At 46.5% G+C, this 13849-nt stretch overlaps 1 protein-coding gene across 1 annotated transcript in view; it reads left to right on the forward strand.

Moving 5' to 3' along the window:
* Window positions 1-2350, forward strand: part of Col16a1 (collagen type XVI alpha 1 chain) — a 55852-nt gene extending 53502 nt beyond the window's left edge. The window contains exons 70-72 of the mRNA XM_051171632.1: window positions 423-602; window positions 877-954; window positions 1992-2350. Of these exons, the coding sequence (XP_051027589.1) occupies window positions 423-602; window positions 877-954; window positions 1992-2185 (452 nt within the window). The 3' untranslated portion in view covers window positions 2186-2350. The remainder of the gene's footprint in view (window positions 1-422; window positions 603-876; window positions 955-1991) is intronic.
* The last annotated feature ends 11499 nt before the right edge of the window (window positions 2351-13849 follow it).

The following is a 13849-nucleotide window of genomic DNA, read 5'->3' on the forward strand; positions in this document are numbered from 1 at the left end:
ATTGAGCCCTGTGTGGAGGGAGCTGTGGGGAGAGGGGCGCAGCAGGTAGAAGGTGCTGCTGGGGTTTGAAGTGGTTTTTTTTTTTTTCCTGTCTGTGTGCTGTGGACTCGGGGTGGGGATGGGGGCAGGGGACATGGATGCTGGGCATCCTGCTTGGGAAAGAGACCTGTCTGGACCATATTCTGAAGCTGGTGGTGAACCAGGGACGGTGGCTAGATGAGATGCCAGGTCTGCACTTCTGAAAGATCTACATGGGAAAGCATGTGGAGGCCATAGTCTAAGACCTCCTTCAAGAGACCAGCTCACTCTCCCCATCCTGATACTCAGCCAAAGGCCGTCCCATGCTGGTGGCGTGTCTGCAGCATCTACAGTCACTCAGGTGCCTGGTCACCCAGGGACCTGACCTTTGTCTTTGTTTTCAGAGAGGATCGCTTACTACACCTCCAGGATGCAGTTCCCCATGGAGATGGCTGCAGCAGCTCCAGGCCGGCCAGGGCCTCCCGGGAAGGATGGTTCCCCAGGCCGGCCAGGTGCTCCAGGGTCACCTGGGCTCCCTGGTCAGATAGGCCGAGAAGGACGGCAAGGTTTGCCAGGAATAAGAGGTAGCTCTACCTTCAGGGTCTCCAGGGCGTCTATGAGGGCTGACTGTTGTGAATATGGTGTGTGTGTGTGTGTGGTATGTGTGTGTGTGGTGTGTGTGGGGTGTGTGTGTGTGTGTGGTATGTGTGTGTGTGGTGTGTGTGTGGTGTGTGTGGGGTGTGTGTGTGTGTGTGTGTGTGTGTGTGTGTGTGTGTGTGTATGTGTGTGTGTGTCTCAAATCATGTGGCTGCCATTTTTGTTTAGGGGCAGGACTTAACTTCATTTCTTTTGTCTTAGGACTGCCTGGTACCAAGGGTGAAAAGGGAGACATTGGTGTTGGCATCGCAGGAGAAAATGGTCTCCCTGGCCTCCCAGGTAGGAGAACCCAGCCTTTAAGAGCATGAATCCAGAACAGCAGGGGCCCGACTCCCAACGCACATTTCTTTATGACAACATAACCGAGTAGAACACCAAACAGTGCCAGCCTAATTACTACTTACAGAAATGCTCCCAGTTCAAGGGCTGAGGGGGAGGAGTGGAGAGTGTGACTGAGCCTCTGCCTCTGTCCTAAGCTAGGCTTGCATGATGCAGTGTGGTGGGGATTGCATGTGTATGGACCAGAACCCCTAGTCCAAGGCCTGTTTGGTACCCTATTGGCCCTGTGATGTTGATGAGGTTCTTTAAGCCATCAAGAGTCCTTCTCCAGGGCTAGAGAGATAGCTCAGAGGTTAAGAGCACTGCCTGCTTTTCCAAAGGTCCTGAGTTCAATTCCCAGCAATGACATGTGGCTCACAACCCTCTATAATGAGATCTGGTCCCCTCTTCTGGCCTGCAGGCATACATTCAGGCAAAACATTGTATACTTAATAATATATATGGTTTTTCAAGACAGGGTTTCTCTGTGTAGCCTTGGCTGTCCTGGACTCACTTTATAGACCAGGCTGGCCTCGGAGATCCACCTACCTCTACCTCCCAAGTGCTATGATTAAAGGCATGCACCACCACTGCCTGGCTAATTTCTTTTTTTTTTTTTTAAAGTCATTCTCCAAGAGGATTGAGAGTAGTCAAAGCCTGATGACCTAGCTATGAGGCCCAGCTTCACTACTTACCCCATGGGTATTACCCCTGAGTGACTTTCTGAGCCTATACCATTTCCTCAGAAGTAGTTTGTGGATACAATGATGTATGTATTGAAAACTCTCTGTCCTTTTCCTGGTACACAGATACTCCCACTAACACTAGCCAGAGGTGTGGTGTCTGTGTGAAATCAATGCAAGAAGCAGACAGGTCTCACGGCAGCATGCCTCAACCTGGCAAATGTGTATGAAATGAAGGTGTCACATGTCACAACCATTGTCTCGTCTTGTCATCTGGGTCTCCTGATTTCTTTTCTGTGGCTCTTCTCTCTTTAGGTCCTCAAGGCCCTCCAGGTTATGGCAAGATGGGAGAAACAGGGCCAATGGGCCAGCAAGGCATTCCTGGCATCCCCGGTCCCCCAGGTCCCATGGGCCAGCCAGGAAAGGCTGGCCACTGCAACCCCTCAGACTGCTTTGGGGCCATGCCAGTGGAGCAGCAGTATCCACCCATAAAGGGGCCTTTTGGCTGAATGCACCACCGGTGCTGAGGTGAAGGATTCCATTAGGAATAAACGGCCAAAGCTTACAGGACTCTGATGGGTTGTGAATGTTTGTACTATTCTTGTTTGTTGATATTTTTTTAAACAATAAACAAAATTATTTGTAACCTCACTTCTATGGGGTTCCCCTGGTGTTGAGCTGCATCTTCTCTGTCATTTGGGCCCAGGTTATAAAAGGGTGTATCCGTCAAGGTCTTGGCCAGCCTGCAGGTTTGTGTTGCTATGCTTGGGATGTCCACTTACCCTGCTCTCTCTCCAGGCAGTCCCAGGGAAGAAGCACTAGCTTAGCCTCTGAATGAACCAATAGCAGGTTTGGAGAACCCCCCCACCCAGTCCAGCTCAAAAAGGCTGCTCCCTATTTGCTTCCCAAATGAACCCAGTATTTAGCACTCATTCTTTGTGTGACCTAAAGCTGAGCCAGCTTGCACCTAGGGAGATGTCACCCAGAGCTGAGGTGTGCTCATCCACCCGGACACCCCTCCATGCATGCAGCCACTTCTCAATGCTCCAGTAATTTCATGAGTAGAAAACCTGCACAGAAAGGGGGAAAGATGCCTAGGTAGCCAGGGGGTGCTCCTCTGGGAAATGAGATGGAGCCTCTAGCCTGTGCCCACGCCAGGCTCTGTTACCGACTTCCCAGCTTCAGGCGGAGACTTCCTAGACTTCAAATAGTGATGTGCATCTCAGGCTGGGCCTTCAGAAATAGCTGGGGTTAGATCGCTGAGAAGAGGTCCCAGGCAAGCCACGGTTAGATCTAAGCTTGTGGTCTCCCAAGTCCACCGGGGGCTTTCCATCTGCTGTGCCCTCCGTATGTAAAAAAGACAGGAAGAAAAGAAGAAAACAATGAACTGAATATTATAGGAACGGGCTGTCTCCAGTGCCTTTCTTCTCCGCTCCTCAGATCGCGGGTCCTGATGGGCTGCCTGCCCTAGGAGAAAGCAACAAGGCAAATCCAGGGGGACTTCCAAAGAAAGCCTATTTTACTGGCCCCGGCTTTCTGGAGGGCTTATTCAAGTTGGATAAACTTCAAAGGGATCACAGAGCAGGCTCAGAAATGAACTCAAAGTCTAGATGTTTATCCAAAGTGCCTGAAGCCTTCAAGCTGGCTGTCATATCTCTCTGGAGCTGGCATTTCAGCACATTTTTGAACAGTCCCTTCTCTGCTTTGGTACCAGCCTATGGGTGGCTCTTCAGAACCTTTGCCCTATTTTTTTTTTCCCCTGCCTGAGACAGAGGTGTGCACGTGGCCAGACTATGCTCCTGAGCCTGCCAAGTGTCTCCCGTGCTGTTTTTGAGATATACAGGAGAGTTGATTCTCTTTTCATCTCTCACCAGCAATTCTCTGTTAACTCTGGTTCTAACAGGAAATGTTCAACAGCAAATACATCATCATCGCCCTGATGGAGCATCCAGGTTTTGGACAGTGGACAAGGACAGATGTCAAGGCGCTCCCACAGGAGGGCTGGCTTTCACTCTCAGCCCAGCCTGTGAGGCAAGCTGGTGATGGGTCCCAGAGACCAGGAGCCTGTTGGCACAAGTAGAAAGAAAAAGAAGCGAGGACCAGCTGTTGAATCGAGCAGGTTCGCTCTGAAGGCCAGAGGGGGGAGACAGGCATGAGAGACATCAAACTCACGCCCTTTTGAGGGTCACTGGAGAATCAATCCTTAGGAACAGCGCCTCCTTCACTCTTCTTCCTGAGTCAAACCGTGCTGCTCTTTGTGGGATTCTATGACAGGCTAGGCTGAAGCTTTCACAGTTTGAGTGCCTGTCTCTCTGGAGTTTGAAATTGCTGTATTTTCTTGGACCATGAAGAAGCAGACGGGAGGCTGGGTTTTATAGTCTCTTCTTCTGTGGTCAGCAGAAAAAAAAAATCTGTGCATCTTGCTCATCAACTCAGGAGCTGGGAAGCTGCAGGAAAAGGGGGGGGGGGTCCCTTCCACGCTCCTTTGGCAGCTTGTCACATCCCCAGCCCCGTTGTGCTTCTGTCTCCACTCCTCAGGCTGTTCCAGACTTTCAAGGCAACACAGAGATCATTCGGATTGACAAGGTCTAATATGAGTCCATTTCCTCTTCCTAGTTTGTGCCAGGAACTACACTGGGCTCTGGAGATCCTGAAACAAACTTGTCAGATATGGACCCAGCCCCCACAATGACAATAAAGACAGCAGTTCATTAAGCGACTACAACCAAGTGGGATGACCGGACAGTGCCAGGTGGCAGGGGAGGCGCATCGCTGCGGGACCTAACTGTCTAGACACAAGTTGATCCAGGCACAGGGAACAGCGTGTGCCAAGGTCCAGAGATGATTGAGCACAGCAGGTCGAGAGAGGGGGACACAGGCAGTGGGGGCTGCCATGCTGAGCATGAGCACGGGTCACGCAGTGGGTAGCCACTGGTGAGTTTTAAACAAAGGTTTGCCTAATGGGGAGTTTGCCAATTGCAGTGTGAAGGACGCACTGGAGAGCCCTTAATTTGAGCAGCCCAAGGCTACTGCATATTTATTCTGCAAAGAAAAAGAAATGCCACGTTGGATGCCTTGGAAGCTGAAATCTTCCCTTTTGTCATAATATTTTCCTTCCACCACACTTCAACGTAATTCAGTCGCATTTATGCTTTACATGAGGCCTGTTAGCCCCTCACAAGAGAAGCTCTTTCTTACCTTCCGTGCTGTTCCCAAGGGGCCATAATGTAGGGGGCCAAAGGTCAGACACCCGTATGTGCTGCTCTTATTTTACAGTGGGTTCTATAGCAAAACTGTAGCGAACCTTCCTCTAGTCCACAAAAATCCAAAATGAATCTAAACTTCAAGCCAGAACCTAGTTGGAATGGAAGAGAATTCCATAGTGAGGTGGGTGGTGCCGTGCCTTCCTAGAACGCTACACAGGAGCTTGGCACCCAGCCAGGTGATGTTGGGGAGGCCTTCTACTCTCAAGCTCTGCACCACCTCTGATGGTCAAGCACACACCTTCGGTGACCCGAAAGCTCTCATGGAGTTCACCAAGCTTCCTCCCCTTCCAGCAGAGCTGAAACAATAACAGGAACACCCACCCACTTCCGTCTGCCTTAGGTGGTTAAGGTTTGGAAAGGAGCTGGTTGTTTTTCAGTCTTTGAAAGATCTCTCTTTCGTCTTCTCCTCCAAAGTAAACACACCTGCCCCCGCCCTCCAATTGGCTTTGATTGGTGTCTGGCTGCTTGAGAAAAGACTTGGGTGCACCCTTCTGACCCCCCCCCCCAATAATGCAGACCTCCAACTGTGAGTTCTCTTAGACCTTTTACTGGAATAAAAGAATGCAAAGAATTTTTATGAGGCGGGTGAGATGGCTCAGTGGTTGCTGGCAACATTGATTGGTGACTTGGTTCCGTCCCTGAGGCCCGCATGGTAGGTGAGAATTGACTGCCTTGAGTTGTCCTAAGACCTCCACGCATTAGATAACACACACACACACACACACACACACACACACACACACACACACACACACACACTAATAAAAGGATTGCCATAGGTGGGGAATCCTCAGCATCTAAGGGACTCAGACTAAAATGCTTGTGGAGCAAGTGAGGTGAGTCACATGACCTCACTTCGCAGGCTAAGCGTCAGTGTTCCTTCTGGGTAAATGTTCCTGACCTTCAGCCCCATACCTCAGAACCGCTTCCTTTTTGAGATTCCACAGTTGGATCCCACCAACAATTTTTTAAGAGGCTGCATTTGCTGGAAGCATCAGCTGGCCACTGGGGCGGCGGGGTGACTGAAAGCGGGATGAAAACATGGCGTCTCCACTTTTGTTTCCCTCGCCTCTTTTTGCTACTTTAAACTTTGGGACCGGGACTGGGATGGCTGCGCAAGGAAACACACCTGCTGCCAAGCCCGAGGACCTGACTTTGATCTTTCCAGCCCTACAGAGTGGGAGGAAAGAACTGATTCCAAAAAGGTGTCCTCTGACCTCCACATGCACACGACCATGGCACGTGAGTGAGCAGATGCACACCACAGAATAAACTGTGATGAAAACCTCTAAGTCAAATCCCTGCTCACCTCTGCACGTAGGCATGTTAATCATTGAAGGAATGTTCTACACAACTGATGCTCTTCCCCATGCAAGACTGAAGACAGCGCGGTAAACAGGGCTGCGTTAGCTTCAAGATCCACAAAGAAGCCTGAAATGATTTTTGTAGAAGGCAAGGTGTTAGGGAATTCGGAGAGGAGGCATATACTCCAAAGGGCATCTTTTTTTGTTGTTTTGTTTTTTGTTTTTCAAGACAGGGTTTCTCTGTGTAGCCTTGGTTGTTCTAGACTCGATTTGTAGACCAGGCTGGCCTTGAACTCACGGCGATCCACTTGCCTGTTTCCCGAGTGCTGGGATTAAAGGCGTGCGCCACCACATCAGGCTTCAAGGGGCATCTTAAACCCAGCAAATGAGGACATTACAGCCAGCAATCTTCTGCTTGTAATGCTTATAAATGAACCAGAGTGCCTTAGAACTTTAAATAGGCCACAAAGCTAAAAGGTAAACTGATGACAAAAAAATATTCTGATTGGCTGTCCCTTCCTAGCCTGAACTCATGGAAGCCAAGCTCACCGCCTCGGACGCAGTTAGCTATTGCTTACCTCAAATACCTATCCTGAGTTTTAGGCTGCACAGAACTGTGGTCAATGTCTTCAACTGACAGCAAAATTAAAGCAACTGTAACAGAACCTGGCTGTTCTTCTTGGATTGAACAGAAAAAGACAGAGCACACATTCCTCTCAGTCTGGGGCACTCACATTTTACACAAGGACTTGAAGAGACCAGCTTGTCTGGTTTGCCCCTGTCCCTCCCTTTCATATGGGTGTTTTGCTGGTATGCCTGTGCACCACTTGGATGCAGTGTCTGCAGAAGCCGTATGAGGGTGTTGGATCCAACCAAACTAGAGTTACAGACAATTGTGAGCTACCATGTGGCTGTTGGAACTGAACCCGGCTCCTCTCTCCCAGAGCCACCTCATGCCTTCTTGCAAAGTGCACTGCCCTTCACTTGTGATCTGGTTCCATCAGAAGCTCCCTGATCTTCTGGTGTGTGGCCTTTGTCTGGAAAAGTGCTCTAGAGAAAATGTCCCTAACATGAGGCTTCTTCAGCCAAGGACTGGGGTGGGCTTGGCTTCCGACTGTTCAGTAGACTGCCAACTGCTGGCTTTTTGGTTTCTGTTTTTAGGTAGTCTCACTAGGTAGCCCAGGATGGCTTCAGACTTGAGATCTTCCTGGAGCAGAGTGTTGCACGTCCATAACCTCAGCACTTGAGAAGTGGAGTCAGGAGAATCAGGAATTCAACATCAGTCTGGATACACAAGACTCTAAATGGGAAAAAGAAAAAAGAAAAAAGAAAAAAAAAGGAAAAAAAAAAAAAAAAAAAAGACCAAATCATCTTACTTCATCCTCCAAAATGCTGAAAGGATGAGGCTTTGTGTGTTTGTGTGTGTGTGGTTTTCTCAAGACAGGTTTCTCTGCATAGCCCTGGCTGTTCTGGAACTCACTCTGTAGATCAGGTGGGCCTCGAATCACAGAGATCCACCTACCTTTGCCCCACAGTGCTGGGATTAAATATGTGTGCCACCACAGCCTGGCAATGAAGCGCTTTTTCAAGAATGGTTTCTATGTGTAACCTTGGCTGTCCTAGAAGTAACTCTGTAGGTCAGGCTGGCCTCAGACTCATAGAGATCCACCTGCCTCTGCCTCCCAAGTGCTGGGATTACAGACATGCGCCACCACCTGGCTGCCATCCGGCTCTTGCAATGCCCTGTTCCAGACCACAAGAGCAGCGCCTAGAAGTCTCTCCTTGTTGCCTTAAGCTTGCAGGCACCAATTACTGACAGGGCTCCATCTTCTCTTCCTGGCTTGTCCTGAGTTATACTCTCTTGTAGTTAGATTCCAGGAGTTGCAGGTCTGACTGATAAACACTCTGTTTGGAGCCAAAACTATACCTCAAGCAGCAGCAACCTTGCTACTACCCAGAAGGTTCTGTATAACTCACCTCAGGATGCTGGTTACCCAGACCGCAGCCAGAGCTGTTGACAGCGTGTTTCTCACCACCAGCTTTTGTTGGCTCCTTACATGAACTCAGACCCCTTGTTAGCTCCATGAAGACAGGATGGAGGATGCAGGCTCCTGTTCCTCCTCACGGTGGCTGGATGGAGTCAGCGTCTTCCCTATGTTGACCACTTTTTTCCATTTTGTCTTTTGGGGTGCGTGGTCAGGCATGGTTTCTTAAGTTCCCCCACACCAAAGCCAGACTCCCAACTATAACCCAACATGGCATACTAATAATAGCATTACATTGTTAAAATATTCAGAACCTGGCCAGAAATCCTGGCTTCTCCATCAATATTTTTAGATTTATTTTTATCTGTATGACTATTTTGCTTGCATTTATGCATGTGTACTACATGTGTGCACGATCACCTCAGAGGTCAGAAGGAAGGAGTTGATCCCTCTGGAAATGGAGTTATGGATGGTTGTGAGCCACCATGTGGGATGCTGGCAACCAAACCTGGGTCTTCTGCAAGAGGAGCAAGTGCTGTTGAGCCATCTCTCCAAAATACTCCTTTATTTTTTATTTTTTATTTTTGGAGACATGATTTTACTATGTAGCCCAGGTTAGCCTAGAATTAGTGATCCTCCTGCCTCAGCATCCCGCACACTGAGATTGCAGGCATGCACCACCATGCTCCGGCTCGCCATTTATCCTTTTTATATTAGAGAAGTCATTTAGCATCTCTACTCCTCTGCTCCTCTATAACTAGATAATAACACTTATCTCAAAAGCCTGTGCTGGAAATTGAACAATGTGCAGGACTTAGCACGGTGTCTCATAGCTAGTAAGCATTCAGTGCATGTCGATGATAGTGTTGATCAATAAAACTTACCGTGTTCATGCAGGCTCTGTTCTAAGCAGTGAGTACAAACGGAGATGGAGCGATGGCTCAGCACTTAAGAGAGTTTGCTGCTTTTCCAGAGGACCCAAGTTCAGTTCCCAGCACCCAGGTCAGTTGGCTCACAACTGTCTGAAACCCCATCTCCAGGGGATCTGATGCCCTCTTCTGGCCTCTATAGGTACCTGCATTCACATGCACATACCCCCACACAGACACACACCAGTACAGGTGACTATCTATAAATCTTTTAAAAAGAACACGATAATCCTTCAATACACACGTACACTTTATGATGTGCATGTAAAGTCAGATTTAACAGGGAGAGACCTCCTGAAGATCTTGCCTGCAGACAGAAGGAAAGAAGTCAAGAAGACCAAAGAGGACAAGAAACATAGTTTGTTGATCCCTCCACATGGGAACAGCTCTGTGATTGATGTCCCCAGCCAGGACTTCAGCTATGCATGGCCAATAAATCTTTGGCTGCAAAATCCTCAGAATTTCTCATGCCATCCTTTTAAATGGCATAGATAAACATCTATTTTACAGTTTATTTATACAGTCCAAACTAACATATAGAAAAACAAATGCCTTGCCTTCTTTAAAAAGAAACAAAACAAAAACCATCTTTTTTTTTTTGAGACAGGGTTTCTCTGTGTAGCCTTGGCTGTCCTGGACTCGCTTTGTAGACCAGACTGCCCTCGAACTCACAGTGATCCACCTGCCTCTGCCTCCCGAGTGCTGGGATTAAAGTTGTATGCCACCTCAGCCATTAAAGGCTAGGTTTACAACCAAAAGAAAACCCATCTTTAACTGTACTGTGCTCACTGCACAGCTCATACATATATTAATACAAAATTGTATAATACCTTTGAAAGTTTATGTATTTTTTTCAGAACAACAGGACCAGACACCAAAAAGACGAGTAGTCCAGGTGATCCTACCTCACAGACGGCCTTGATAACTGTTTCCTCAAAAATATGCATCTGGGACAATTTCAAAATGGCCAGCTGGACAATCCAGCATCACAGACTGTTCCAGTCAGGACTTCAGTTAAATTCTGAACTTTCTCAGCATTCAGAGGCTAGACAGCAAAAGTTATAGCTAACTATCTCAAGACTGGACAATATCCTAAATTTTCTTGTGCTTCACAAAAGAAAACAATGTCCCAAATCAGCAGAAAGCAATTTAAGAAAACTACACCCCATTCCCAAGACAGATGGATGGTTTTTGGTCATCTATGGGTGATGGATGTTTGTTATTGTTTTTAACGTAGTTGGCTATAGGAATGATAAGTAAGAGGGTAGATTATTGAATCTACTTTTAGACCAAAAAACATTAATAAGCCAAAATATTACATTGGTATGTTAATACAGATTTAAGATTATATTTGGTTATAACATGTTAAGGTATTGTACCTATGTAATTCTTTAAACTGCAATGTTAAGTTCTATTCCTTTTGAAAGCTGCTATTATGAATTGTTTAGGATAATTAAGAAATGTATATTAGCGTTAGACAATCATACTCATGGTCATGTTAAATACTAGACTAAGATAAAAAAAAATACCTAAAAACAGACAATTCCTATAAGATAGATGGTCTTTAAAAACCTCAGAGATCTACAGAATGTGGCATTTAAAGACTTTATTGGTGTAAGGCTTTTTTGACAATGAGACAGGTCTGCTCCTGGCAGCACCCCATCCCACTTCAAAGGCTTCATATGTGGCAAGGTAGCCACTGGGTGAGAAAATGCTCTTGTGTCAATTATAGACAGAATACTGTCCAAAACTGGACAAATTGGATGCAGGAGAGTTGACTGCCAAGCTTTGCAAGGACAAAATAGGCAAGCCCTTTATAATTCCTACTTCATAGAAAAGTCTGCCAAATATTTTGAGCCAGAAGGTTGGAGATAATGCTCCAACATTATCAATTTTGGAGGGCTGTCCAGGTAGCCAAATACTTCTCTTATGTCTATACTTTTGGAAGCTGCTTGCCTGCATTTCCTACATATTTAGGTAATATTTATTCCTTCTTAAGTCTCTGATGGGCTTGAAGACTAGATAGTTATAGTCTCACTGTTAAACTTAAATTGTTTAGGATGATAGAAATTGATAGTAGAATACTTTATCGTAGGGTGACAAATATACAAATGTAAATCTTACCTAATAACTTTCATAATTATTATTATTACATAGTTGTTATCGTAAGAGAACGAGTCTTTTATTAGACTAAAAGGGGGAGATATAGGCATAAGGTTATTGTATAATTCAAATGCTGATTTCCATGCACTCCCCCCACAGGGGACAATTCAATATAGTACATTATATGATACAATGAGATACAGTGGTTATGTCTGATGACAGGCATATTCTTGAGAGACAAGATATCTTAGATGTGGTGTCAAGGATGCCACCACTCACCCACAACTGGGAGCTGGATGACAAGACAGGAAAAAAGTGGAAAGTTAAAAGGAGAGCACTCGACACAAAAAGAGGGAACGAATCCAAAGATCCTGAGATGGAATGAGCTCGGTTTGTTTTGGGATGGTGACCAGGCTGTGGCTGCAGTGAACTGAGGACAGCAATGGCATTGGTGAGGCTGGTGTCACATGCTGGGTCTAGGTCCTGTAGGACCAAAAAGTCATAAAAATGACCTTAGATTTTATTGTTTAAGAGTGATGGGAAATCCTCAGAAGAGTTTAAAGAACAACAGCATTTAATTCACATTTTTAAGGTGCCTACTCTGGTTTCTCAGTGGAGATGGGAATATTGGAGCTTCATAAGAAGACATTGATGTGGAGGCCAGATTACAGAGTGCTCTCGGAGTAGAGTGATGGTTGGAACATGGGGCAAAACAAATATCTATGTTTGAATGAAAGCAAATGGAGGTTGGGGAGTATGTGGGGAAAAAAAACCAGACACACAAGAATGATCCTGGGTCTTTGGCAGGAGAAATTGTGCAGATTTTCTGAGACAGAAGGGGCAAGTTTCCTTATACTGGGCTTGACTGTGACACAGAGGCAGGACTGGGTACAAAGTGAGACTGAGAGGAGGAGCTAGTGAGCTGGGAGCCATGAGGGGATTAAATGGAGGTTGGGACTAAAAGACTGAGTGTGAGGGGACCACTGGTCTTTATAAATGAGTGGCGTGACTCTTAAAGCCTGAGTGTGAGAGGCTATAGTAAGTGCATTTTCAATTAGCATTGTTTTAACTGACCTTTGGGAAAACTGTGACTCAGAGAAATAAAATAACTTGTTCAAGATCATACTGCTAGAGACGGATTTTTAAAGTATCTTTAAAAAAAAAAAAGATTTATTATTTATACAGTGTTCTGGCTGCATGTGTGCCTGCACGCCAGGAGAGGGCACCATACCTCATTATAGATAGTTGTGAGCCACCACGTGGTTACTGGGAATTGAACTCAGAACCTTTGGAGCCAGCGCTCTTAACCTCTGAGCCATCTCTCTAGCCCTAGAGACTGATTTAAAAACAAAAACAAACAAACAAAAAAAAACCACCTGAACAAGAAGATCTGCTTGCAAAGCCGGGCATGGTGATGCGCGCCTTTAATCCCAGCATCGGGAGGCAGAGGCATGCAGATCTCTGTGAGTTCAAGGCCAGCCTGGTCGAAAAGTGAGTCCAGGACAGTCAAGGCTACACAGAGAAACCATGTCTCAAAAGAAAAAAAAAAAAAAAAAAAAGAAGGAAAGGAGGAGGAGGAGGAAGAAGAAGAAGAAGAAGATGATCTGCTCACTAAAGCAAGAGTTGAAGGGGGAAAGTGAGCATAGAAATAGAGAGAGGGACACTCACTGGGTCAGGTTAGGCCAGGTCATTAAGGGCCCGGAGGATCAGAGTGAAAACATCTGTCTTCCTTTGCAGGTGTGGATGAGGAACCGGTGCTGCAGGCCTTCCTATGGACAGCACCGTGATCACGACTAGACATGAGAAAGTGCCTGGCTAGATGATAAGCCTGGCCTGGCTGGATAACAGGTCAGAACTCTTTTTTTATTCGCTCATTTAAAAAGTATAGTGTTGGCGCTGTAGATACTGGGGTACAGTTGCAAGCAAACCAGACACAATTCTTGTCCACATGGAAGTTTTGTTGTTGTTCTTGTTTTTATTTGTTTTTGAGACAGGTGCTCACGACGAAGCCTTGGCTGGCCTGGAACTCACTATATAGACAGGCTCGCTTCTGTCTGCTGAATGCTGAGACTAAAAGGCATGTGCCACCAAAGCAGGGCCATAGGGGAATATAACTAATCAAATAAGCAATGCCAACAAGTGTAGACGCTAAACCCCCAAGAGACAAGTACACGAAGCTGGTTACTCAGGAGCTGGGCTTTGACCTAAAAACGGGACGAGACCTTGTTGAGAACTAGCCATCCAATGACACTAATCCTCGGCCACATTTTGCTGTGAATGCACTGAAGTTAGGCAAATAAGTCACTGGCTTTCTGGTCCTCAGTTTCCCCATTTATGGAGAAAGAAGGACCAGGTCATCCTAATTTTCCTTTTACCCTGGTGGCTTGATCTTTCTCCACTGACCAAAGATCTGTTTAGCACCTAAGTACTAAGTAGCACCTGAGTCCCAGGAGGCGGGGTCAGTTCCCAGTAGCCATGGCAACCGCCTGGCGTAAAAATAAAGTGATGACAGAAAGAGATGTAACTAACATGAGTCCGATTTGCCAGCTTATAATATGGCCACCTCAGAAACAACCTATCCAGTCT

This window comes from Acomys russatus, chromosome 29 (genome assembly GCF_903995435.1).
Source record: "Acomys russatus chromosome 29, mAcoRus1.1, whole genome shotgun sequence".
NCBI lineage: Eukaryota > Metazoa > Chordata > Mammalia > Rodentia > Muridae > Acomys > Acomys russatus.